The sequence below is a fragment of the Coregonus lavaretus genome (genome assembly GCF_964263955.1).
Source record: "Coregonus lavaretus genome assembly, chromosome: 27".
Taxonomy (NCBI): domain Eukaryota; kingdom Metazoa; phylum Chordata; class Actinopteri; order Salmoniformes; family Salmonidae; genus Coregonus; species Coregonus lavaretus.
Genome location: NC_140014.1, coordinates 32,811,806 through 32,839,289, shown reverse-complemented (window position 1 = coordinate 32,839,289; position 27,484 = coordinate 32,811,806). Strand labels below are relative to the sequence as shown.

Genomic DNA, 27,484 nt, shown 5'->3' with positions numbered 1-27,484 from the left:
TTATAACATCTGCAGCTGGTTCTAGAGTACCGGTGAGATAGTGAGAAATGCCATACAAACTGGCGGAAGAAGTATGTGTCTGTGTTTGGTGAGGGTTTGCATGGTGGGTGGCAGAGCAGTGAGGTAGCTCAGTTACAGTCTGGGACGGACTGGAGGAGCAGAGGACGGTGGGGGTCGGAGTTCACCCACTCTGGGGGTCACTGAGGGGTCAAAGGTCAGTATTACAGTAGCCAGAAGGAAGAAGAGGAAGCTTGAGTAGCAGGCTGGGGAGATCCATGGACCAGGGGAACAGGGGAGAGAGCCCAGGCCACAGGCCATCAGGATGGACACTTCACACAGACATGGACCCTCCTCTCTCACAGCTGAGCCTTGGAGGTGGCTGAGGCTACACTCCCAGACAGTCTCTGTAAGACAAGACAAACATCCATACAGTACGAATGTCAGTGAAGTTACCATTACACAATATCTGTTCTGTAGCTATTTTCACTTTTTTTTAGTAATGACCAGCTCACACAAACACTACCAGTGATCTATTACAATACTACGTCGTACTGTATATTCCCCAAAACACAATATGAAGGGCAAGTATTTGAAACATTTGTCCTCAATGTACAATGTTCAACAAACCACGCTGTGATGCAACACCTCTGTAGTATACACAACAACACTATTTACATGAGTCTCTAAACCACAGGCCATGGTACACACTGACTGATTCATTCAGCAGTGCTTCATGGTCAGTATTCACCATAGGACTAATTGCACCCGTTCCCCTTCTATAGTGGTGTGGCGTGCAGCGGGGCTGAACAGGTGGGCCAGACGAGGCGGCACCACGGGGGGTCAGATACAGCTTTACATGACTGCTGGGTGTAGCTAGCTGTGCTCTCTGAGGCTGGCACGGGCATGGGGATAGGGGGCATGACTGCTGGGTGTGTGTGTGTGTGTACAGACTACCAGGGTTTGGCTTGTGTTCATGAGTCCTGCCCTGAGGGCTGGCATTGGACAGCATGGGGACAGCGGGGGAGAGGGGGGACAGGGGGTTCTCAGAGGGGAGTCAGCAGAGTGTTTAGCCCCAGGGGTGCCCATGGGGGGGATGACATCCTCACATAACTAATAACTAAATACACAGCCCAGTCCTTTTACAAACAGTCTACACTGTTCTAAAGGCATGCAACTCTCCCTTCAGAAACAGTTTGTTCATGCTATTGTAGCTAATACAGAGGCGCGGAGAAATACAGCTCTGAGGTGATTGGCCTTTTGTAGTACACATCTAATATTGAGAAAAGGTCATTTTGCCTTTGTGGTGAGGGAGTTGTGGTTGAGTAAGGCTAAATGCCTACAAGTATTACAAGTATTTTAGTAAGGCTAAATTCATACTGTATTAAAAAAATTGTAGTAAGGCTAAATGCTTACTGTATACGAAGTATTTTTGTGCTGTCAGCAGTGAGTACATGTGACTTTGCTCAGGGACTCTCAGCAGGGATTGGAATGAAACTGTGAAGTCATTGATGTATTCTTCAGGATGACTGAGGCACTTGAATCATAACATTGTTTGACTAGAGGAACACCTACGTGAGAATGCTATTCATTGACTACAGCTCAGCATTCAACACCATAGTGCCCTCAAAGCTCATCACTAAGCTAAGGATCCTGGGACTAAACACCTCCCTCTGCAACTGGATCCTGGACTTCCTGACGGGCCGCCCCCAGGTGGTAAGGGTAGGTAACAACACATCTGCCACACTGATCCTCAACACGGGGGCCCCTCAGGGGTGCGTGCTCAGTCCCCTCCTGTACTCTCTGTTCACCCATGACTGCATGGCCAGGCACGACTCCAACACCATCATTAAGTTTGCCGACGACACAACAGTGGTAGGCCTGATCACCGACAACGATGAGACAGCCTATAGGGAGGAGGTCAGAGATCTGGCCGTGTGGTGCCAGGACAACAACCTCTCCCTCAACGTGACCAAGACAAAGGAGATGATTGTGGACTACAGGAAAAAAAAGAGGACTGAGCACGCCCCCATTCTCATCGACGGGGCTGTAGTGGAACAGGTTGAGAGCTTCAAGTTCCTTGGTGTCCACATCACCAACGAACTATCATGGTCCAAACACACCAAGACAGTCGTGAAGAGGGCACGACAAAGCCTATTCCCCCTCAGGAGACTAAAAAGATTTGGCATGGGTCCTCAGATCCTCAAAAAATTCTACAGCTGCACCATCGAGAGCATCCTGACTGGTTGCATCACCGCCTGGTATGGCAACTGCTTGGCCTCTGACCGCAAGGCACTACAGAGGGTAGTGCGTACGGCCCAGTACATCACTGGGGCAAAGCTCCCTGCCATCCAGGACCTCTATACCAGGCGGTGTCAGAGGAAGGCCCTCAAAATTGTCAAAGACTCCAGTCACCCTAGTCATAGACTGTTCTCTCTGCTACCGCACGGCAAGCGGTACCGGAGTGCCAAGTCTAGGTCCAAAAGACTTCTCAACAGCTTCTACCCCCAAGCCATAAGACTCCTGAACAGCTAATCATGGCTACCCGGACTATTTGCACTGCCCCCCCACCCCATCCTTTTTACGCTGCTGCTACTCTGTTAAGTATTTATGCATAGTCACTTTAACTCTACCCACATGTACATATTACCTCAACTAGCCGGTGCCCCCGCACATTGACTATGCAACGGTACCCCCCTGTATATATAGCCTCCCTACTGTCACTTTATTCTATTGTATATATAGCCTCCCTACTGTCACTTTATTTTTTACTTCTGCTCTTTTTTTTTTTTTCTCAACACTTTTTTGTTGTTGTTTTATTCTTACTTTTTTGTTTAAAATAAATGCACTGTTGGTTAAGGGCTGTAAGTAAGCATTTCACTGTAATGTCTGCACCTGTTGTATTCGGCGCATGTGACCAATAAAATTTGATTTGATTTGATTTGATTTGACTACTCAACCAAAGGCGCTCATTCTTCCAGCAGTTTCTGATGAAGGCATGAAAGACAGTAAGGAAAGGGTATAAGGGAACGGCTAACCCCAGCCGATACATATCCCTTGTTTGTCATGGGACTCTTATATGTTGAGCCAGGGTGTGGATTTTCTATGTTTTGTTTTCTATGTTTTTGTTTCTAGATCGTGTTGATCTATGTTGGCCAGGGTGGTTCCCAATCAGAGACAGCTGTAGCTCGTTGTCTCTGATTGGGGACCATACTTAGGCAGCCTGTTTTGCACTAGTTATTTGTGGGATCTTGTTCCGTTTAGGTTTTGTGTATAACCTAGGACTTCACGTATCGTTTCGTTTGTTGTTTTGGTTCATGTGTGTACTAAATAAAGAATGTACGCTTATCACGCTGCGCCTTGGTCCGCATCTGTCAGCGAGCGTGACATTGTTAGATAATACATCGTTTTCAAACCAATTTGCTGGTAAAGGAGAACTTTGTGGAGAGTAGAGTTTCCCTCTAATTTGAATCATAACATTGTTTGACTACTAGACTGAGGCACTTGAATCATAACATTGTTTGACTACTAGACTGAGGCACTTGAATCATAACATTGTTTGACTAGTAGACTGAGGCATTTGAATCATAACATTATCTGACTACTAGACTGAGGCATTTGAATCATAACATTGTTTGACTACTAGATTGAGGCACTTGAATCATAACATTGTTTGACTACTAGACTAAGGCACTTGAATCATAACATTGTTTGACTACTAGACTGAGGCACTTGAATCATAACATTGTTTGACTACTAGACTGAGGCACTTGAATCATAACATTGTCTGACTACTAGACTGAGGCATTTGAATCATAACATTGTCTGACTACTAGACTGAGGCATTTGAATCATAACATTGTCTGACTACTAGACTGAGGCATTTGAATCATAACATTGTTTGACTACTAGATTGAGGCACTTGAATCATAACATTGTTTGACTACTAGACTAAGGCACTTGAATCATAACATTGTTTGACTACTAGACTGAGGCACTTGAATCATAACATTGTTTGACTACTAGACTGAGGCACTTGAATCATAACATTGTTTGACTACTAGACTGAGGCACTTGAATCATAACATTGTTTGACTACTAGACTGAGGCACTTGCGTCATGAATGCCAGAAATACGCTGTTATGTCTTATAATGGAACATGTTCTGCAGAGAGGGGTGAAAAGAAATAGAGTACTTTTTTTTAATGAATGGCAAAACTTATTTTGAATGTGCTTACTGGCAGTATGGAATGAGGCGGAAAATGTGTTTGCAATGCAACGCTACGATGAGAGGGAGAAACCCCTTTGGCCATTTTCCCAGGTAGAGTACACAGCCTGAGAGGGTGTGTGTGTGGGTCTGTGTGTGTTTGTGTGTGCGTGTGCCCATGCGTGTGTGTGTGTGTGTGTGTGTGTGTGTGGCAGTGCTCATCATACTGTACGTACCATGACCTGGGGCCTGGCAGTTCCAGTCTTTGAAGCAGATGAGTTGACTAAGACAGGGCCACTACCCCGGGGGCCCTGGCCCCCGACCTCCCCACAACCACGGCCTGACCTTGGAGACTGAGGAGAGGAGACAGTATAGAGAGGGGGAGAGAGAGAGCGTGATAGATGGGGGGAGGAGAGAGCGTTAGAGAGAGAGATGGAGAGAAAGGGAGAAATAGAGGTGGGGGAGAGAGAGTAAGAGAGAGAGATGGAGAGAAAGGGAGAAATAGAGAGGTGGGGGAGAGAGAGTAAGAGAGAGAGATGGAGAGAAAGGGAGAAATAGAGAGGTGGGGGAGAGAGAGTAAGAGAGAGAGATGGAGAGAAAGGGAGAAATAGAGGTGGGGGAGAGAGAGTAAGAGAGAGAGATGGAGAGAAAGGGAGAAATAGAGGTGGGGGAGAGAGAGTAAGAGAGAGAGATGGAGAGAAAGGGAGAAATAGAGGTGGGGGAGAGAGAGTAAGAGAGAGAGAAAATAAATCAAAACCACATTAGAATTTAATTGTTGGTGGTTTTATATGTTCTATAGTCCTTTCTAATCCACTCATATCTCTTTAGCTACAAGAGATGAAGAAATAACATAGGGTTAGGGTAAATGACTTAAAACAACAAGTAGCTAAATTGTTGTTGAGAATTGTCTTAACAGTTTTGAAAATAATATGTTTGTAAAGATTTGTGTATCAATTACATTTCCTGTCTGTAGAAGAATACTTACGTGTACCCCAGCTCACACTACCCCACCTTTTAGCTTCCTTTGTTGGATGTTTTTATAAATACGTCAGTTTACAAGGTAATCACTTAATTATTCACCAATTGACACAGGCAGATAACGGTGTGATAGGTCAAGCATCAGGTTTCTGAAGAGAGCAGCCAGGGAAGTGGCAACTTAGCATATGAAATAGAGCAATTCATTCATGAAATTAACTAATGGTTCTTCGCCGGGAATTATTGCTTATGAATCATAATATAATCTGATTGATTATGATTATTCTGTTCCGTAGACCTTAACATTCTAAATCGGAAGATGCTAAGCAAATCCCTCTTCCATCGACACTTCAGGGAAGAAGAGGAGGAGGAGGAGGGAGGGGGGGGGTGAATGAAGGAGTGAATAAAAAGACCTCCTCAATATTTAGTCACAGATATGAATACATAACAGGCTGAAATGCGCACCAGTCCCATTACGTGGAGATTGGAGGGTGGGTGTAAAAAGGGTGTAATGTCTAACTCACCTGCTTCTGTTTATGAATTGACTTGACTTCCTGAAGAGAGCTGTTGCTTTTCCTGACATTATTATGTTTCATCCACTGTGAAGTAGGCCCTTTTTCATCCCTATCACAGTTTCTTATCGGGGGACAGTTAATTTTAGGATTAATACAGAGGCTGCCTTCCTCTTTTAAAGGATTTGTACTGGAGCAAGAGACCCTTATCTTAGTCATTACAGGGGAAATATTGGATTCAAGCATTTGAGTATCTGCAAAACATTCAACAGTGTCTATCAGGGTTTCACATGGTAACGGATTAAGATAAGAAGCCTCATTATGGCACTGTAGCTGTCTCCAAGCTATACTTCCAGGAGAAATACCATGTGCTTTTTGGTATTCATTGCAGGTGGGCAGAGGTGCTTGGCTCTGACTCTGGCTTTGGGCAGCAGGAGAGGGAGAGGAGGAGTAGCAGTCCATTAGTTTGGGACTGTGCCTCCTGGGCCTCTTGGTGACAGCCATGCTGTAGCAGAGAGGAGGTCCCAGGTACACTTCCTCAGTACAAGCCTCAAACAGCATCTCCTTGTCCCTGATGTCTGGGGTAGTCGACAGTAAGGGGGTGGTGCTCTTGCTGTCTATATAGGTGCTAACCTCTCCACAGTCTGAGTCGTGGGAGTTGATAGACAGGTAGGAGTAAAAGTCTCCCTTGTGGAGGTGGATGGGCCGGTGGGACTGCTCCAGGACTTTGTCCCTGATCTGGGCTCCAGTCTGGCCGGGTCTCTCTTTGTCCTCTGCCTGGCTCTCCTTGTTCTTCAGAGCCACTGAGGCTATGTCGATGATCTCCATCACAAAGTTGTGCATGTTCTCCTGGCTCTTTTGGTCCTGGCATGGGGGCACCTGGGGGTGGAGGTGGCTGCAGCAGGGGTGGTCTGAGTTGGGGTCTGGGCCGGGGTTGGAGCTGGCATCTCCAATGCTCTGCTGGGTGTGGACATCACTGAGGAATGAGGAGAAGAGATTCTCCTGACTGTTGTTTCCAGAGCGGGGTGGTCTCTGCAGGGCGTGGTGGTGGTGGGAGCCACGGCAGTCCTCCAGTGGGGAGAGAGAGGGGGAGGAGTGGCTGGAGCTCTGGCAGGGGATTTCCCCTCTGAGCTGGCTCTCTAGAGAGGACTCCTTGGCCTGGAGCTGGGACAGCGTCTCACACAAGGACGGCGTGGTGGCAGTGGCCATTCCCATGCCCCTCTGCTGGTCCCCTCCGTTCACCACTGACTCGTTCACATAACAGTCTTTGAAGCACTCCCCTTTCTTGGTGAAGAGGCTCCCCTCCTCTCGTAACAGCTCATTGTCCTCATCCTTCCCTTTGATGTGGGAGTTGTCCACATTCCCGTTCTCCATGTCATCTACAAACTGGCTGATGTAGCTCCGCGTGGCGTTCTTCCTGTTGGTGTCCACCACGTCAGGCAACGTCCTGAGACACTCCTTCTTCACGTTGCTGTTGGTGTGGGACTCCAGGAGCCTCAGCGCTGAGCGGTTTAGGAAGGAGCAGCGCTCATTGCCTACAGACGGCCTGTTGGTGCGGTCTTTGGATAGGGTGCCACACTGCAGCTCGTCCCCTAGAGGGTCATACCCTTGGTTCTTGTCCCAACCGCAGCTGGACTGGGACTGCTGCTGGGAGCGGGAGGGATTGTGGATCCAGTTGTGGAACTCGTTCTTCATGTACTCCAGGCCCAGGCTTAAGGACCCCTCCATGTACTCCTCTTCAGAGGTGATACCCAGCTCCTCTTCAGTTAGGGTCAGTGTGGAGCTGGACAGAAGGTCACTGTCATCCTCCTCATCCTCCTTGATACCCAACTCCTCTTCAGTCAGGGTCAGCGTGGAGCTGGACAGAAGGTCACTGTCATCCTCCTCATCCTCCTTGATACCCAACTCCTCTTCAGTCAGGGTCAGCGTGGAGCTGGACAGAAGGTCACTGTCATCCTCGTCATCAGTGCAGGCCGAGGTGCATGACACGTTGACCACCATGCTGATGCTGGCGTCCGCCTCGTCGTGACCCCCATGACCTCCGTGGTGATCCCCCGGCTGGGCCCGGTGGTGGTGCTTCCTGAAGGAGGCGTTGGAGTCCAGCAGGCAGCAGCTGTTCCTCAGTACGGCCAGGTCCTCAGTGCCCACCGACGAGTCCTCTGTGCTGCTCAGCTCTGTCAGAGACGCAGCCGAGCTCTTGTTGACGGAGGAGGGGGATCCACCCCGGCCCCCTGAGAGGCGCCCAGCGTGCCCAGGCCCCCCAGGTCCATACTCCACCCCAGGGTGGCGCAGGGAGCTGCTGCTCTGCAGTGTGATGTCAGAGATGCTGCGTGTCATCTTCAGGTCGTGTAGCGGGGTCTGGATGTTCTCCAGGCGTTTGAGGAGCTCCAGAGTCCTGTGGCTCAGTTCCCCTGTGGGCTCTATAGCTCCGGTGCCCAGGCCCAGCTCCCTCAGGCTGCCCTGGCTGCCTCCCTCTCCTTCGGCCTCCTCCCAGCTCTTACACGGGGCCAGCCAGCTCTCCAGAGACGTGGAGTGCTGGAGATTGTCTTTGCCGGATGGAAATAGCTCCCCCGCTGCATACAGGGACTCCAGGGAGGACCCTTGGGACAGATGGGGGATCTCTCTGTCTCTACGGCCCTTCTCCCCTGTCACTCTCCTCTCATCTTCCTCCTCGGAGTCAGGCCTGAGGCCACGTCCGTTGATCAGAATCTCCACGTTGGACTCTCTCCTGTGTCTCCTCCGGTTCTCCCCTCCTCCACCTCCCTCCTCTCCTCCTCCTCTCTTCTTCTTCCCTGCTTTGGATCTGTTTTGGTCTCTCTTTCTCAGCGCCGTCACAGACACACTGTCCCCATACAGCGCTACCTTGTTGGCCCGTTCTAGGATCCTGTCAATGTCCTCGTCACACACCCTGTCCCCCTCGTCGTCGTCGTCTTCCCCAGGCGAGTTGACTCCTGTGGGGGGTCTGAGGGAGGTGCTGCCTCCTCTCCGTGGGTCATCTAGACAGACCTCGGAGTTGGCAGTTGTTTCTGTCTCACCCTCACTGACTATCCCGCTCTCGCTCTCTGATCTGCGGGCGGACTCCCCGCCGTGTCCCCCCTGCTTTCCCCAGACAAGCAGACCCCCTAGGAGGTCTGGCAGGGATTCTACAGATGAGAAGGAGGAGTCTTTGCTCAGGCTCTTCAGAAGAGGCTGCTTCCTCCCGGCTTTTGCCGGAGAAGAGGTCTTGTGTACGGAGGGGAAGTGAGGCTGTCTGTAAAGCTCCACATTATGCAGGCTGTACACCTGATAGACATTGGGACGCTGAGAAGACAGAGGTGTCACTCCAGACGATTCGCTCAAGGACATCCCTCGCTGAGTGACACGCGGGCTCGACTCGGACATGTCATAGTTTAAACCGGCCCCAGGGGATCCAGGACCTGATTCACATTCAGCGTTTTGTTTGTCATCAAATTCCTTTGGCTCCATGTGCTCCACGATGGTCATGTCCATTTCATCCCACTCCCAGGAGTCCTCAGCTGGGCCGTGGAGGTCCATGAGACCAGCCTCTACGATGTTCCCTGGGACCTTCAGAGAGACAGAGAGATAAAAGGGAGAAGCTCAAATTTACTGGTTGAAAATCAATTTAAAAAAATTAAGAGCTGTTCCATTTTTTTGGGATACAAGGTTAATCCTTTCAATTTTGGGGAGAAAGCAAAGCATTGCATAGCACGATTCTCTAAAGACTGCATCGTCTTAAAATGTGCTTAGACACAGACATTTTGCTAAGGAGGACACAATTATACAAATTGCTTGGCATCTCATTAATATAAGAGAGAGGGCCTATTTATATTAGCCATTTTTATCTCATTAATCGAATAAAGTGGTAAATCTAGCACTTGCTATGTGGCACACCCTCTGTAATGAATTTCTATTAGATTTCTGTTTATTCTCTTCTTGCTGATAAAGGAAATCCTAATGACTATAAGCTGGGGTTGCTAATGCAGGATAAAACCTTCATCTGTGAATCAATCAGCCTCAGCTGACCTAGCTAACACTGGACTAAATGATGCACCAAGCACCTATCTAACTAACTAACCAGGGGTGAGTTTCCACTACGACCATTGTTCATCCACCCTCAGCTGTTTACCAAAACAATGGCAGAATGGCTGCTTTGTTGATGTTTGAACTGCAGATTGCCCCTTTAAGATGTTTTTAGTGCTAAGAAGGTTTTGGGAAACTCACCCTAGATATCTGAACTAAAGCTTTCACCTATAGTATATAACCAAATGGTCACAACACAAGGAGCAGTAGCTAGCCAGTCTTATCAAGCACTTCACCTGATAGCCAACTAATAAGACAAAGACAAGAACCCAGAAATCCACTTCCTGACAGCAGAATAATTGCCTTTAAACATCATGTTTTCCATCCACCTCCTCGGCCGGCACATGGAATGGTAAAAGGTAAACACTCTCAAAATACCCAAATTGAAAAAAATTCTCATTTTCATAAATGCTAGAAAAGGCGGTGGGACATCTAGAGAAGGGACTAGCGCAGTAGTGACCACACTCCTTTTATCATTCAGCACAGTGTTTCATTTACAAACAAACCGAATATGTTTCCCCCCTATTCAGGACACATCCTCCATGTAAAATTGGACTTCAGCCTGCAAGGTCAGAGTCCTAGTGGCCTTTGCTATTTGTCTTCTCTCTCCCTGCAGTACTGGAATGGATATAACACAGTAGACAACCAGCCAAACCCTGCCTGGCTTTCTCTCTTCCCCACGTGCACAGTAGCACGTTGCTGTCCCCCCAGGAATGCAGACAAGAGGACAGAGAGAGAGAGAGAGAGACTATGAACTATGGGTGAATATGTCCATCTGATCTACATAAGGGATGTGTGGTGGTGGTGGTGGGGATTTCACTACAGATTTAATGGTGATTCCATCTGTTCTCCACATTACACAAACAGACTGAAGGAAACAGAGGTACTTTACAGAGTGACAACTCTATTTTAACTATTTGGAGCTGAGCCTCGTGCCATTACACATTCATGAGAAAAAGGGGGGTTATGTATATTGTAGAACAGTCTGAAGTTGCCAGACATCACACTGCCTGCGTACTAAATTGTCACCCATTTCCTATATAGTGCTCTAGTTTTGCCAATAGACCCTGGTCAAAAGTAGTGCACTTATATAGTGCAGCCTTTCCCACACTCGGTCCTGGGTACCCCAAGGGGTGCATGTCTTGGATTTTGCCCTAGCCCTACACAGGTGATTCAAATAATCAACTCATCATTAAGCTTTTATTATTTGAATCAGCTGTGTAGGGCTAGGGCAAAAAACAAAACGTGCACCCCTTGGGGTCCCCAGGACCGAGTTGGGGAACGCTGACCTACATAGTGCACTACTTTTGACCAGGGCCAATGGGGAATAGGGTGCCATTTTGGACGAGCTCTCTGTATTCTCGGCTGGGTGTATATAATGTTGTCAATAATTTTTTTCACCTTTATTTAACCAGGTAAGCAAGTTGAGAACAAGTTCTCATTTACAACTGCGACCTGGCCAAGATAAAGCAAAGCAGTGCGATAAAAACAACAACACAGAGTTACATATGGGGTAAACAAAACATAAAGACAAAAATACAACAGAAAATATATATACAGTGTGTGCGAATGTAGTAAGTTATGGAGGTAAGGCAATAAATAGGCCATAGTGCAAAATAGTTACAATTTCGTATTAACACTGGAATGATAGATATGCAAAAGGTGATGTGCAAATAGAGATACTGGGGTGCAAATTAGCAAAATAAATAACAATATGGGGATGAGGTAGTTGGGTGGCCTAATTTCAGAATGGCTGTGTACAGGTGCTGTGATCGGTAAGCTGCTCTGACAACTGACGCTTAAAATTAGTGAGGGAGATAAGAGTCTCCAGCTTCAGAGATTTTTGCAGTTTGTTCCAGTCATTGGCAGCAGAGAACTGGAAGGAATGGCGGTGTTGGCTTTGGGGATGACCAGTGAGATATACCTGCTGGAGCGCAGACTACGGGTGGGTGTTGCTATGGTGACCAGTGAGCTAAGATAAGACGGGGATTTGCCTAGCAGTGATTTATAGATGACCTGGAGCCAGTGGGTTTGGCGACAAATATGTAGTGGGGGCCAGCCAACAAGAGCATACAGGTCACAATGGTGGGTAGTATATGGGGCTTTGGTGACAAAACGGATGGCACTGTGATAGACTACATCCAATTTGTGTTGGAGGCTATTTTGGAAATGACATCGCCAAAGTCAAGGATCGGTCGGATAGTCAGTTTTACGAGGGCATGTTTGAAGGAGGCTTTGTTGCGAAATAGGAAGCCGATTCTAGATCTAACTTTTGATTGGAGATGCTTAATGTGAATCTGGAAGGAGAGTTTACAGTCTAACCAGACAACTAGGTATTTATAGTTGTCCACATACTCTAGGTCAGACCCGCCGAGAGTAGTGATTCTAGTCGGATGGGCGGGTGCAAGCAGCGTTCGGTTGAAGAGCATGCATTTAGTTTTACTAGTGTTTAAGAGCAGTTGGAGGCTACGGAAGGAGTGTTGTATGGCGTTGAAGCTCGTTTGGAGGTTTGTTAACACAGTGTCCAATGAAGGGCCAGATGTATACAAAATATACATATGCATATGTATACATATGCAAGGCCGCGTACCAAATTGCACCTTATTCCATATATAAAGCACTACCCTCTGGGCTCTGGTGAAAAGTAGCGTACTATATAGGGAATAGGGTACCATTTGGGACGTCTAGCCCATACAGTGGGGAGAACAAGTATTTGATATACTGCCGATTTTGCAGGTGAGAGACGGAATCTAAAACAAAAATCCAGAAAATCACATTGTATGATTTTTAAGAAATTAATTTGCATTTTATTGCATGACATAAGTATTTGATCACCTACCAACCAGTAAGAATTCCGGCTCTCACACACCTGTTAGTTTTTCTTTAAGAAGCCCTCCTGTTCTCCACTCATTACCTGTATTAACTGCACCTGTTTGAACTCGTTACCTGTATAAAAGACACCTGTCCACACACTCAATCAAACAGACTCCAACCTCTCCACAATGGCCAAGACCTGTCATGGGCCTCTCACTCCACCGGGTTACCACCTTAATTTTCTTCCACTCTGCTCACCACTCTCTCTACTCAGCCTAACTAGCTCCACCTGTCCCTGCTCTGCTCTGCTCTAATTACTCTGCCAGCTGCGCTGCATTACCCACTACCTCTCCCAGTATTTAAGGCCCTGTCTTTCAGCTCTCCGGTGTCAGATCGTCTGCAAAGCTCACACCCGGAACCTGTTTGCTCGCGCTTCTGGCTCACCCTGGTTTTGTGACCCCGGACCTGCCTGTTTTTTGGATACTCTTCTGCCTCAGGAGATCCAGACCTGCTTCTGCCATTACGACTCCTGACTACTCTTCAATCCCGGTAACTCTGACCAGCCTTCTGCCTTGCTACTACGTATTTTGGATTTCCCTTGAACTGTACTGCTGCCTGGTTTCATTCCGCCCTGTTGTGTCTGTGTCTCCCCCCCCCCAGGACTTCTGGACCACCCACCACCGGCTTCATAGGACGCATCGCTGCCACTGGGGGGGGCACAGACCCAGCGCATTGGACGGGATCCCTGTTACCCCTGGAGCCTTCATTCACTCCCTACTTCCCTTTTCCCCTTAAGTTTAATAAACTTTCTGGTGTGACGCAATTGTGGTCCTCTGGTCGTCTGTCTGAATCGTGACAGTACGATCTGACCATTATGGACTCAGCGCACACTTTCCCCGACATGGAAACCGATGAGCATGAGCAGCAGTTCCAGCAGCAGCAACAACAACTCGCCATGATCATTCAACTCCTCACCAACCTTACCCCAGCCAGTCTGCCCACCAGCCCAGCCCCCGAGTTACCTGCCCCGGTCATTGCAGCCGCTGCTCCGGAACCCAAGATTGGAAACCCCGAGCGGTTCAACGGCGATTCAACCCAGGTCCGGCCATTCCTGACTAGCTGCCGACTTCAGTTCTCCTTGCAGCCAAGGACCTTCGCCACGGAGGGGGCTAAAGTTGGGTATGCCATCACTCACCTGACGGGCCGAGCTCGACTCTGGGGAACAGCAGAGTTCGAACGTCAAACCCCCGCATGTGCAACCTTCGACCTGTTTGCTGAGGAGATGCTGAAGGTGTTTGACCTGGATTCACCCACTGCAGAGGCGTCTCGTGAACTGTTCAGTATTCGACAAGGCAGGCGTACAGTCGCAGACCATTCCATCGACTTCCGAACCCTGGCTAGACGAAGTTCTTGGAACACACCATCGTTGGTGGACGCGTTCTTCCATAGTTTGGCTGACTATATCAAGGACGAGTTGGTCTCCCATGAACTGCCTTCCACTCTTGATGAAGCCATCGCACTGACTGTCAGGATCGACAGAAGGATACAGACCCGTCGTCGTGAGAGGGGGCGCCAAGGTCCACCTACTACCGGCATTCGGAGAGATCCGACTGGGCTCCTGTCATCTACTGCCACTCACCCAGGTCAGCTTGATCAGTCTGAGCCTATGGAGATTGGGCGAGCCTCCCTCACTCCTGCAGAGCGCCAGCGCCGCTTCACCTCAAACCTCTGCCTCTATTGTGGAGGTGATGGACATCGTGTGGTAACCTGCCCTTTAAAGGGCCGAAGCTCACCGGGCATAGGGGGAGTCCGGTTGAGTTCAATGACCATCCAGTCCTCCGACCGCAAACCCCTGCTGCAAGTTCACCTCCGCCTCTCTGACTCAACTCACACCCTGGCTGCTCTGGTGGATTCTGGCGCCGAAGCCAACATAATGGACATCAAGCTGGCACGCCAACTGGGACTGGAGAGCCTCCGTTTGACACCTCCTATTCCTGCCCGGGCACTGGACGGACACTTACTCGGATCGGTCACTCATGTCACGGCCCCGGTCTCGATGGGTCTGTCCGGAAACCATCAAGAAACTATCCAGTTTCACCTGCTCCCCTCTCCAGGCCAACCCCTCATCCTGGGTTACCCATGGCTCCGCCGGCACAACCCTCAGCTCGACTGGGTGACCGGGGTGATCAGGGAGTGGGGAGAGGACTGCCACCGAACCTGCCTGCTTGCTGCCGCACTACCCCCTCGGCCAGTACCTACTAACTCCGCTCCTGACCTCTCCAATGTCCCAGAATGCTACCATGGTCTCAGAGAGGTGTTTAACAAAGCAAGAGCCACATCTCTGCCCCCTCACCGACCGTACGACTGTGCCATCGACCTCCTCCCTGGAACAGCTCCTCCAAAGGGTCGTCTTTATTCGTTGTCTGCTCCTGAAAGAAAGTCCATGGAGGACTACATCAATGGCTCTCTGTCCGCAGGATTAATCCGTTCATCTTCATCTCCTGCTGGTGCTGGCTTCTTCTTTGTGGGGAAGAAGGACGGATCTCTTCGCCCCTGCATCGACTACAGGGGACTCAACGACATCACAGTGAAAAACCGTTACCCTCTGCCTCTGCTCACCTCTGCTTTTGAGTTGCTCCAGGGAGCCACTGTTTTTACCAAGTTGGATCTCAGAAACGCTTACCACCTAGTGCGGATCCGGGAGGGAGATGAATGGAAAACCGCATTCAATACACCAACAGGCCACTACGAGTATCTGGTTATGCCTTTTGGCCTCACCAATGCTCCTGCTGTGTTCCAGGCTCTAGTGAATGATGTACTGCGGGACATGTTAAACAAGTTTGTCTTCGTTTACCTGGATGACATCTTAATCTACTCCAGAAACCTGTCTGAACACACCCGCCATGTCCAGCAAGTCCTTCATCGTCTTCTGGAGAATTCCCTCTACGCCAAGGCAGAGAAATGTGAGTTTCACGTCAAGACAGTGGCCTTCCTGGGGTACATAGTGGCAGAGGGAAGTATCCAAATGGATCCTGCCAAAGTATCAGCAGTCACTTCATGGCCAGTTCCGGAGAACAGAAAGAAGCTGCAACAGTTTCTGGGGTTTGCTAACTTCTATAGGAAGTTTATCCGGAACTACAGTACCGTTGCTGCCCCTCTCACTGCTCTAACCAGCACCAAGCAACCCTTCACCTGGACCCCAGCAGCCGACAAAGCCTTCAGTACCCTCAAGGTGAGGTTCACCTCCGCTCCCATCCTCCAGATGCCTGATGTGGACCGGCAATTCATTGTGGAGGTGGACGCCTCGGATGTGGGAGTTGGTGCTGTGATTTCTCAGTGGGCTGCGGAGGATAGGAAGCTCCATCCCTGTGCCTTTTTCTCACGTCGGTTGTCCCCCTCTGAGTGCAATTACGACATAGGGAACCGTGAGCTGCTGGCTGTGAAGCTTGCCTTGGAGGAGTGGCGTCACTGGCTGGAGGGGTCCACCATTCCATTTCTCGTTTGGACCGATCATAAGAACTTGGAGTACATCCGCACGGCCAAACGGTTGAACTCCAGGCAGTCCCGCTGGGCCCTGTTCTTCACCAGGTTTAATTTCACTCTGTCATACCGGCCTGGATCACGCAACACCAAGCCAGACGCCCTCTCCCATCAATTCCAGAAGGATGACACCCCCTCCAAGGACCCTGTGTCGATTCTGCCAAGTCCCTGCATCGTTGCAGCTCTGACCTGGGCTGTTGAGGAACAGGTGCTGGAGGCTCTCCGTAACCAGCCAGGTCCCAGCACTTGCCCAGCTGACCGCCTTTTTGTCCCCGAAGACCTGAGGTCCCAGGTCGTTCAGTGGGGACATGACTCCCGCCTAGCTTGTCACCCTGGCTCCACCCGCACTTACAACCTGCTCGCCCAGAGGTTCTGGTGGCCCTCTCTGAGGAAGGATGTACGGGAATTCGTCCAAGCCTGCCCCATCTGCAACCAACACAAGTCGTCCTGCCAGCCCCCAGCCGGATTGCTGCAGCCCCTGCCTGTGCCCAGACGTCCCTGGTCTCACATCGCCCTTGACTTTGTCACGGGGCTGCCCCCTTCAAGTGGCATGACCGTCATTCTCACCATCGTTGACCGTTTCAGCAAGATGGCACACTTCATTCCCCTCCCCAAGCTCCCAACCGCCAAGGAGACCGCCCAGGTGGTCCTGGAACACGTCTTCCGGATCCACGGACTGCCAAAGGATGTAGTTTCTGACCGTGGTCCACAATTCTCCTCCGCTTTTTGGAAGGAGTTCTGTCACCTGCTGGGAGCCACAGTCAGTCTGACTTCCGGATTCCATCCCCAATCCAATGGGCAGTCAGAGCGGGCTAATCAGGAGCTCGAGAAGGCACTGCGATGCATGACTTCACGCAACCCCCACTCCTGGTCGCAGCAATTGACATGGGTGGAGTACGCACACAATTCTCTGACCTGCTCTGCCATCGGTATGTCCCCTTTCCAATGTGTTTATGGATACCAGCCTCCTCTATTTGCCAGCCAGGAAGAGGAGGTTACTTGCCCATCTGCACTTGCTTTTGCCCGTCGATGTCGCCGCACCTGGTCACAAGCCCGAGCCACACTCCTCAGATCCGTTGCCAGCTACACTACCGGGGCCAACCGTCGGAGAATTCCTGCTCCCACCTACCATGTTGGTCAAAGGGTGTGGTTGTCATCGAAGAACCTGCCACTCAGGGTGGAGTCGCAGAAGCTGGCACCTCGGTTCATTGGCCCATTCCCTATCATAAGAGTGATTAGCCCAACTGCTGTCCGGCTCCAACTGCCTAATTCCCTGAGGGTGCACCCCACTTTCCATGTGTCTAAGATTAAGCCCATCCATGAGAGTCCGCTGGTCCCTGCTGCGCCTGGTCCTCCTCCTCCACGGCTCGTCGATGGTGGTCTGGTTTACACCGTCCGCCGCCTGCTTCGGTCCAGACGGAGGGGTAGGGGTCTCCAGTACCTCATTGACTGGGAGGGCTATGGACCTGAGGAGAGGACCTGGGTGCCAGCTAGTCGGATTGTGGATAGGACTCTCATCACCGCTTTCCACCAACGGCATCCTGATCAACCTGCAATCCGTAGGGGCCGCCCCAGAGGGGTCCCTAACCGTCCGGCCCGCTCGGCTTCCTGTCCTGTGCCTGATCCTGTCTCGGGACCTGTCCCGTCTCCCGACCACGGCCCTCCGGCTTCCTCCGAGGATGAGGACGTTCACTCGGACCGTTCGGAGGAGTTCTAGCCCTCCTCCGGCTCCCCTCCTCCCGCCCGGCGTGGTGTTGCTCTTGGGACTTCTGGGGCCGTCCCTTGGGGGGGGGGTTCTGTCATGGGCCTCTCACTCCACCGGGTTACCACCTTAATTTTCTTCCACTCTGCTCACCACTCTCTCTACTCAGCCTAACTAGCTCCACCTGTCCCTGCTCTGCTCTGCTCTAATTACTCTGCCAGCTGCGCTGCATTACCCACTACCTCTCCCAGTATTTAAGGCCCTGTCTTTCAGCTCTCCGGTGTCAGATCGTCTGCAAAGCTCACACCCGGAACCTGTTTGCTCGCGCTTCTGGCTCACCCTGGTTTTGTGACCCCGGACCTGCCTGTTTTTTGGATACTCTTCTGCCTCAGGAGATCCAGACCTGCTTCTGCCATTACGACTCCTGACTACTCTTCAATCCCGGTAACTCTGACCAGCCTTCTGCCTTGCTACTACGTATTTTGGATTTCCCTTGAACTGTACTGCTGCCTGGTTTCATTCCGCCCTGTTGTGTCTGTGTCTCCCCCCCCCAGGACTTCTGGACCACCCACCACCGGCTTCATAGGACGCATCGCTGCCACTGGGGGGGGCACAGACCCAGCGCATTGGACGGGATCCCTGTTACCCCTGGAGCCTTCATTCACTCCCTACTTCCCTTTTCCCCTTAAGTTTAATAAACTTTCTGGTGTGACGCAATTGTGGTCCTCTGGTCGTCTGTCTGAATCGTGACAAGACCAGAGAGCTGTGTAAGGACATCAGGGATAAAATTGTAGACCTGCACAAGGCTGGGATGGGCTACAGGACAATAGGCAAGCAGCTTGGTGAGAAGGCAACAACTGTTGGCGCAATTATTAGAAAATGGAAGAAGTTCAAGATGACGGTCAATCACCCTCGGTCTGGGGCTCCATGCAAGATCTCACCTCGTGGGGCATCAATGATCATGAGGAAGGTGAGGGATCAGCCCAGAACTACACGGCAGGACCTGGTCAATGACCTGAAGAGAGCTTGGACCACAGTCTCAAAGAAAACCATTAGTAACACACTACGCCGTCATGGATTAAAATCCTGCAGCGCACGCAAGGTCCCCCTGCTCAAGCCAGCGCATGTCCAGGCCCATCTGAAGTTTGCCAATGACCATCTGGATGATCCAGAGGAGGAATGGGAGAAGGTAATGTGGTCCAGGCTCTGTCGCAGCCGGCCGCGACCGGGAGACTCATGGGCGGTGCACAATTGGCCCAGCGTCGTCCAGGGTAGGGGAGGGAATGGCCGGCAGGGATGTAGCTCAGTTGATAGAGCATGGCGTTTGCAACGCCAGGGTTGTGGGTTCGATTCCCACGGGGGGCCAGGATAAAAAAATAATAATATGTATTCACTAACTGTAAGTCGCTCTGGATAAGAGCGTCTGCTAAATGACTAAAAATGTTTTTAAAAAAAAATGTCTGATGAGACAAAAATAAAGCTTTTTGGTCTAAACTCCACTCGCCGTGTTTGGAGGAAGAAGAAGGATGAGTACAACCCCAAGAACACCATCCCAACCGTGAAGCATGGAGGTGGAAACATCATTCTTTGGGGATGCTTTTCTGCAAAGGGGACAGGACGACTGCACCGTATTGAGGGGAGGATGGATGGGGCCATGTATCGCGAGATCTTGGCCAACAACCTCCTTCCCTCAGTAAGAGCATTGAAGATGGGTCGTGGCTGGGTCTTCCAGCATGACAACGACCCGAAACACACAGCCAGGGCAACTAAGGAGTGGCTCCGTAAGAAGCATCTCAAGGTCCTGGAGTGGCCTAGCCAGTCTCCAGACCTGAACCCAATAGAAAATCTTTGGAGGGAGCTGAAAGTCCGTATTGCCCAGCAACAGCCCCGAAACCTGAAGGATCTGGAGAAGGTCTGTATGGAGGAGTGGGCCAAAATCCCTGATGCAGTGTGTGCAAACCTGGTCAAGACCTACAGGAAACATATGATCTCTGTAATTGCAAACAAAGGTTTCTGTACCAAATATTAATTTCTGCTTTTCTGATGTATCAAATACTTATGTCATGCAATAAAATGCAAATTAATTACTTAAAAATCATACAATGTGATTATCTGGATTTTTGTTTTAGATTCCGTCTCTCACAGTTGAAGTTTACCTATGATACAAATTACAGACCTCTACATGCTTTGTAAGTAGGAAAACCTGCAAAATCGGCAGTGTATCAAATACTTGTTCTCCCCACTGTATATCCAAATGTACCACAGCCACTTTCCGTGCAGTATACATCACTATTATTACAGTGCACTACATTTCCTTCTCTGTCGCTGGCCTAAATAACTTACCCCTAGACAGCTCATTTTGAGAGGAATAATACCACTCATAAATAGCTTGTTCTAGAGTTGGGGAGCTTCTTTAGAGGGCATAAACTGAACCTTTATGACTGAAACAGAATGTATAGCTGGCTAGCTGCTAGTACATACATGTACAGAGTATATCCACATGACCAGCTGTATCTAAGCGCTACATTTTGAAGTTAAATGAGTAAACCAGGAGACACCCAGGTCTCTTGAGGAGTGGTCAAACATCCCTGGACTAGGTGTCTTTACAGTCAGACCTGTATGATTTCTGCCATGCGGGGCCAGGCTGAGTCACCTGGTCTGAGTGGTGGTAAATGTTACATACACATTGCCTTCGGAAAGTATTCAGACCCCTTCCCTTTTTCCACATTTTGTTACGCTACAGCCTTATTCTAAAATGGATTAAATAAAAAAATTCCTCATCAATCTAAACACAATAACCAAAATTTAGCAAATTTATAAATAAAAACAAAAAACAAAAATACCTTATTAGTATTCAGACCTTTTGCTATGAGACTCGAAATTGAGCTCTGGTGCATCCTGTTTCCATTGATCATCCTTGAGATGTTTCTACAACTTGATTGGAGTCCACTTGTGGTAAATTCAATTGATTGGAAATGATTTGGAAAGGCACACACCTGTCTATATAAGGTCCCACAGTTGACAGTGCATGTCAGAGCAAAAACCAAGCTATGAGGTCGAAGGAATTGTCCGTAGAGCTCCGAGACAGGATTGTGTCGAAGCGTAGATCTGGGGAAGGGTACCAAAAAATTTCTGCAGCATTGAAGCTGCCCGGCCAAACTGAGCAATCGGTGGAGAAGGGCATTGGTCAGGGAGGTGACCAAGAACCTGATGGTCACTCTAACAGAGCTCCAGAGTTCCTCTGTGGAGATGGGAGAACCTTCCAGAAGGACAACCATCTCTGCAGCACTCCACCAATCAGGCCTCTATGGTAGAGTGCCCAGATGGAAGCAACTCCTCAGTAAAAGGCACATGACAGCCCACTTGGAGTTTTCCAAGAGGCACCTAAAGGACTCTCAGACCATGGGGAACAAGATGCTCTGGTCTGATGAAACCAAGATTGAACTCTTTGGCATGAATGCCAAGCATCACGTCCCATCGCAACAAAGCCTCCTTCACTCATGCTGCCAAACATGCCCTCGTAAAACTGACTATCCTACCGATCCTTGACTTTGGCGATGTCATTTACAAAATAGCCTCCAACATTCTACTCAGCAAATTGGATGTAGTCTATCACAGTGCCATCCGTTTTGTCTCCAAAGCCCCATACACTACCCACCACTGTGACCTGTACGCTCTTGTTGGCTGGTCCTCACTACATGTTCGTCGTCAAACCCACTGGCTCCAGGCCATCTGGAGACTCTTATCTCCCTCACTAACTTTAAGCATCAGTTGTCAGAGCACCTTACCGATCACTGCACCTGTACACAGCCCATCTGAAATTAGCCCACCCAACTACCTCATCCCTATATTGTTATTTATTTTGCTCTTTTGCATCCCAGTATCTCTATTTGCACATAATCTCTTGCACATCTAGCATTCCAGTGTTAATACTAATTGTAATTATTTTGCACTATATCCTATTTATTGCCTTACCTCCATAACTTGCTACATTTGCACACACTGTATATATCTTTTCTGTTGTATTTTTTGACTTTATGTTTTTTTACCCCATATGTAACTCTGTGTTGTTGTTTTTATCGCACTGCTTTGCTTTATCTTGGCCAGGTCGCAGTTGTAAATGAGAACTTGTTCTCAACTTGCTTACCTGGTTAAATAAAGGTGAAATAAATAAATAAATAAAGAGGAAACCTGGCACCATCCCTACGGTGAAGCATGGTGGTGGCAGCATCATCAAAATGTATAAAAACCTGTTTTTGCTTTGTCATTATGGGTTATTGTGTGTAGATTGATGAGAAAAAACCCAATGTAATCCAGTTTAGAATAAGGCTATAATGTAAAAAAATGTGGAAAAAGTCTAGGGGTCTGAATACTTTCTGAATGGACTGTATATTACATATTCCACCCTCTTCCCCTATTGCGTCAGGTCAATATTAATAGTATTTGAACCGTGTGGTGCCATGCAGGGTGTGAGGTCTCACCTGATCTGTCCCCAGGGCCCTCCGGAGGCGGGTCTGCCACTGCAGCACCTGCATGATGATGGCCTCCCAGCGCCGCTCCAGGTTGACGGTCAGCAGCTGCAGGGCCTGTTGCTCTGAGTCTGGACTGCTCTGCTGCGCCTGCTCCTCCTGCAGCCGCTGGGACAGCCTCAGTACCAAGGACATGCCCTTACGCCTCCCACGCACCTCCAGACACAGAGACTGGAGGGGGAGGAGAGTGGAGGGGGGAATGAGATAGAGGGGACAGAGGCAGGGGAAAGGCAAAAGAAGGAGAGAGAGTGTCAATTTACATTTTACATAAAAAAATATATATTTTTTTACCTGAAGTACATTGCTCACAACTTCCCATTAGTGTACAGTAGGGTTTAAGAGGACCAGTTACAGTAGCCTTTGTAACCATATTAATTGGCAACATGTTTAGGTGGGGAGTGGAGGACTCAGGAGAAGAACTCATGAATACCAGTATGTGTGTACAAGTCTTCATAGTTCAAAGAGTTAGACGAAGCTGTCACACCATTTAACACCCCAAAACCTGCTAATGAACTTAATTTAATATGGCTATCATACATTTTTTCTCTCTCTATAAAGCATCCAAATGTGGGGTTTTAAAATATGCATTTTATTATTCTCTTTAAAGCAGTGTTTCTTTTCCCTACTGCTTCTTAGATGTGGCTTAATGCAACCCAGAACCAAGCTGTGTCCCAAATGGCACACTATTCCCTATGGGCCCTGGTCAAAACTAGTACACTAAATAGGGAATAGGGTGCCATTTGAGACACAACCCTGGCCCCTCCATTCCACTCCACAGCCACAGTTCAGGGGCGACCAGGAACTACCCTCACTACCCCCCTGACTAGCCTCACTACCCCCCTGACTAGCCTCACTACCCCCTGACCACCCTCACTACCCCATGACTACCCTCACTACCCCCCTGACTACTCTCACTACCCCCCTGACTACCCTCACTACCCCCTGACTACTCTCACTACCCCCCTGACTACCCTCACTACCCCCCTGACTACCCTCACTACCCCCCTGACTACCCTCACTACCCCCCTGACTACTCTCACTACCCCCCTGACTACCCTCACTACCCCCCTGACCACTCTCACTACCCCCCTGACTACCCTCACTACCCCCCTGACTACTCTCACTACCCCCTGACTACCCTGACTACCCCCCTGACTACCCTCACTACTCCCCTGACTACCCTCACTACCCCTTGACTACCCTCACTACCCCCTTGACTACCCTCACTACCCCCAGACAACCCTCACTACCCCCCGACTACCCTCACTACCCCCTGACTACCCTCACTACCCCCTGACTACCCCCCGACCACCCTCACTACCCCCTGACTACCCCCCTGACTACTAATAGGGTGCCATTTGAGACACAACCCTGGCCCCTCCATTCCACTCCACAGCCACAGTTCAGGGGCGACCAGGAACTACCCTCACTACCCCCCTGACTACTCTCACTACCCCCCTGACTACCCTCACTACCCCCCTGACTACCCTCACTACCCCCCTGACTACCCTCACTACTCCCCTGACTACCCTCACTACCCCCCTGACTACCCTCACTACCCCCCTGACTACCCTCACTACCCCCTGACTACCCCCCGACCACCCTCACTACCCCCTGACTACCCTATCTACCCCCCTGACTACCCTCACTACCCCCCTGACTACCCCCCGACCACCCTCACTACCCCCTGACTACCCTATCTACCCCCCTGACTACTCTCACTACCCCCCTGACTACTCGCACTACCTTGACTACTCTAACTACCCCCCTGACTACCCTCACTACCCCCTGACTACCCCTTGACTACCCTCACTACCCCCCTGACTACCCTCACTACCCCCCTGACTACTCTCACTACCCCCCTGACTACTCGCGCACTACCTTGACTACTCTAACTACCCCTTGACTACCCACACTACCCCCCTGACTACCATCACTACCCCCCAGTTACCGTCACTACTCCCCTGACTACGTGTGTGTGTGGCCCAGGCCAAGACCCCCCTTTTTAAATATGCAGCAATGATAGCGACTAGAGAACCAGAGCTACTTTCCGTCTGTGTGCAATAGGACAGAAACATTGGGAGAACAATTTATGTAAATCCTGCTCGCTCTGCAAAGCATTCCCTTACATTTTCTTTACATTTTCCAATAAATATTAAACACCCTGTTTTGCATATATTTACAGGCCTTCCTGGTCTTTTTAAACAGGTAATGTGATCGCAAAATGCAATGACTGTTCTGAGACAAAGGGCGATGGTTGTTGTCAGTGATAAAGTTATCCTGTACAATGTACAACAGCCATAGTTTTAGGGTTTAGAGAGTCAGTGGCCCCTCGACAACAGACAGATGACTGAACAATACACACATATACACTACATGACCAAAAGTATGTGGACACCTGCTCGTCAAACATATCATTCCAAAATCATGGGCATTAATATGGAGTTGGTCCCCCCTTTGCTGCAATAACAGTCTCCACTCTTCTGGGAAGGCTTTCCACTAGATGTTGGAACATTGCTGCGGGGACTTGCTTCCATTCAGCCACAAGAGCATTAGTGAAGTTGGACACTGATGTTGGGCGATTAGGCCTGGCTCACAGTCAGTGTTCCAATTCATCCGAAAGGTGTTCGATGGGGTTGAGGTCCGGGCTCTGTGCAGGCCAGTCAAGTTCTTCCACACCGACCTCGACAAACCATTTCTGTATAGACCTCGCTTTGTGCACAGGGGCATTGTCATGCTGAAACAGGAAAGGGCTTTCCCCAAACTGTTGCCACAAAGTTGGAAGCAAAGAATCATCTAGAATGTGAAGATTTCCCTTCACTGTAACTAAGGGGCCTAGCCCAAACCATGAAAAACAGCCCCAGACTACTATTCCTTTACCACCAAACTTGGCACTATGCATTCGGGCAAGTAGCATTCGTCCGTCGGACTGCCAGATGGTGAAGCGTGATTCATCCCTCCAGAGAATGCGTTTCCACTGCTCCAAAGTCCAATGGCAGCGAGCTTTACACCACTCCAGTCAATGCATGATGATCTTAGGCTTGTGTGCGGCTTTTCGGCCATGACAACCTATTTCATGAAGCTCCCGACGAACAGTTCTTGTGCTGACAGTGCTTCCAGATGCAGTTTGGAACTCTGTAGTGGGTGTTGCAACCGAGGACAGATTATTTTAACGCGCTACACGCTTCAGCACTCGGCAGTCCCATTCTGTGAGCTTGTGTGGCCTACCACTTTGCGTCTGAGCCGTTGTTGCTCCTAGACATTTCCACTTCACAATAACTACCCTTACAGTTGACCGGGACAGTTCTAGCAGGGCACAAAAATGGAAAGATGGCATCCTATGACGGTGCCACGTTGAAAGTCACTGAGCTCTTCAGTAAGGCCATTTTACTGCAAATGTTTGTCTATGGAGATTGCATGGCATGCTAAATGCTTTTCACATTTGCATTGCAATATCGAGCTTTTCACATTTTCAGACTCCGGCCTCATTCTTTCTGCATTTCTGGGTTTCATAAACTGATTTCTCCTCCCCATTGAGTCTTAGCCTTATTGACACAGAGGCTAGGGGTATAGTCTGCCAATATTTGCTAAAAAGCTTTTCTAAATACATGGAGCACTGGTGGAGTGGCCTTCTTTCCCCCTGTATGCAGAGAGAGAACCATACAATGAGTCCATTTCAGGCCGAGAGTCGGGAAGGGCTACCAGTCAGCGCTGCTGAGAACCTGGCGTCTCTCCAAGCTGCTCTATTGTCCCTATCCTGATATCAGAAACCCCCAACAAAAAAGACAACAAAACCAAACCAAACCAAAAAGAGCCATCTCTCAACTGAACTGAATTGTCCAGCCCACATAGCTGCGGGAAGTACGGGTGTTGAGGGTGCTCTAGCACCCCCTGAAAAATCAGAATAAAAAATAAAAAATCTACATCGATCTACATTTATCAGGTGCTTTTTAATAAAGGAATCTCAGGATCAGCTGTCTGGTAATACAATCTAGAGGCTGTTAGAGATGACTATAAGAAATGACTATAGTTGTTTCCCAAATGACACCCTATTCCCTATATAGTCCACTACCCCATAGGGCCCTGGTCAAAAGTAGTGTATTGTGTATAGGGAATAAGGTGCCATTTGGGATGCACCCTATTAGAGATGAGTATTTAGAGCTCATCAGGTCCTTCTCAGTGTGCTATCACAGTGTTCTATCACAGTGTTCTATCACTGTGTTCTATCAAAGGCCTGATAAAATTAAATCAAATCAAATTCTATTTGTCACATGCGCCGAATACAACAGGTGTAGACCTTACCGTGAAATCCTTACTTACCCAACAATGCAGTTTTAAGAAAAAAGAGTTAAAAAAATATTTACTAAATAAACTAAAGTAAAAAATTAAATAAAAAGTAACACAATAAAATAACAATAACGAGGCTATATACAGGGGAATCTGAATCCATCTTGTGTTACTACTGTATACAGTGAGAATGACACAAATATTAATTTTCACAAAGTCTGCTTCCTCAGTTTTTATGATGGCAATTTGCATATACTCCAGAATGATATGAAGAGTGATCAGATGAATTGCAATTAATTGCAAAGTCCCTCTTTGCCATGAAAATGAACTTAATCCCCCAAAAACATTTCCACTGCATTTCAGCCCTGCCACAAAAGGACCAGCTGACATCATGTCAGTGATTCTCTCGTTAACACAGGTGAGAGTGTTGACGAGGACAAGGCAGGAGATCACTCTGTCATGCTGATTGAGTTAGAATAACAGACTGGAAGCTTTAAAAGGAGGGTGGTGCTTGAAATCATTGTTCTTCCTCTGTTAACCATGGTTACCTGCAAGGAAACACGTGCCGTCATCATTGCTTTGCACAAAAAGTGCTTCACAGGCAAGGATATTGCTGCTAGTAAGATTGCACCTAAATCAACCATTTATCGGGTCATCAAGAACTTCAAGGAGAGAGGTTCAATTGTTGTGAAGAAGGTGTCAGGGCGCCCAAGAAAGTCCAGCAAGCGCCAGGACAATCTCCTTAAATTGATTCAGCTGCGGAATCGGGGCACCACCAGTGCAGAGGTTGCTCAGGAATGGCAGCAGGCAGGTGTGAGTGCATCTGCACGCACAGTGAGGCG

General features: G+C 49.0%; 1 protein-coding gene across 1 annotated transcript; it reads right to left on the bottom strand.

Moving 5' to 3' along the window:
* Positions 1 to 356: 356 nt before the first annotated feature.
* LOC311102974 (A-kinase anchor protein 6-like) lies at positions 357 to 22,725 on the bottom strand (the record flags this gene model as incomplete). Its single annotated transcript, XM_084144479.1, has 5 exons — positions 357 to 404; positions 4,440 to 4,556; positions 5,703 to 9,254; positions 22,308 to 22,526; positions 22,708 to 22,725. 5 exons carry the CDS (start codon positions 22,723 to 22,725, stop codon positions 357 to 359), a joined length of 3,954 nt encoding a protein of 1,317 aa, XP_084000605.1.
* Positions 22,726 to 27,484: the final 4,759 nt, after the last annotated feature.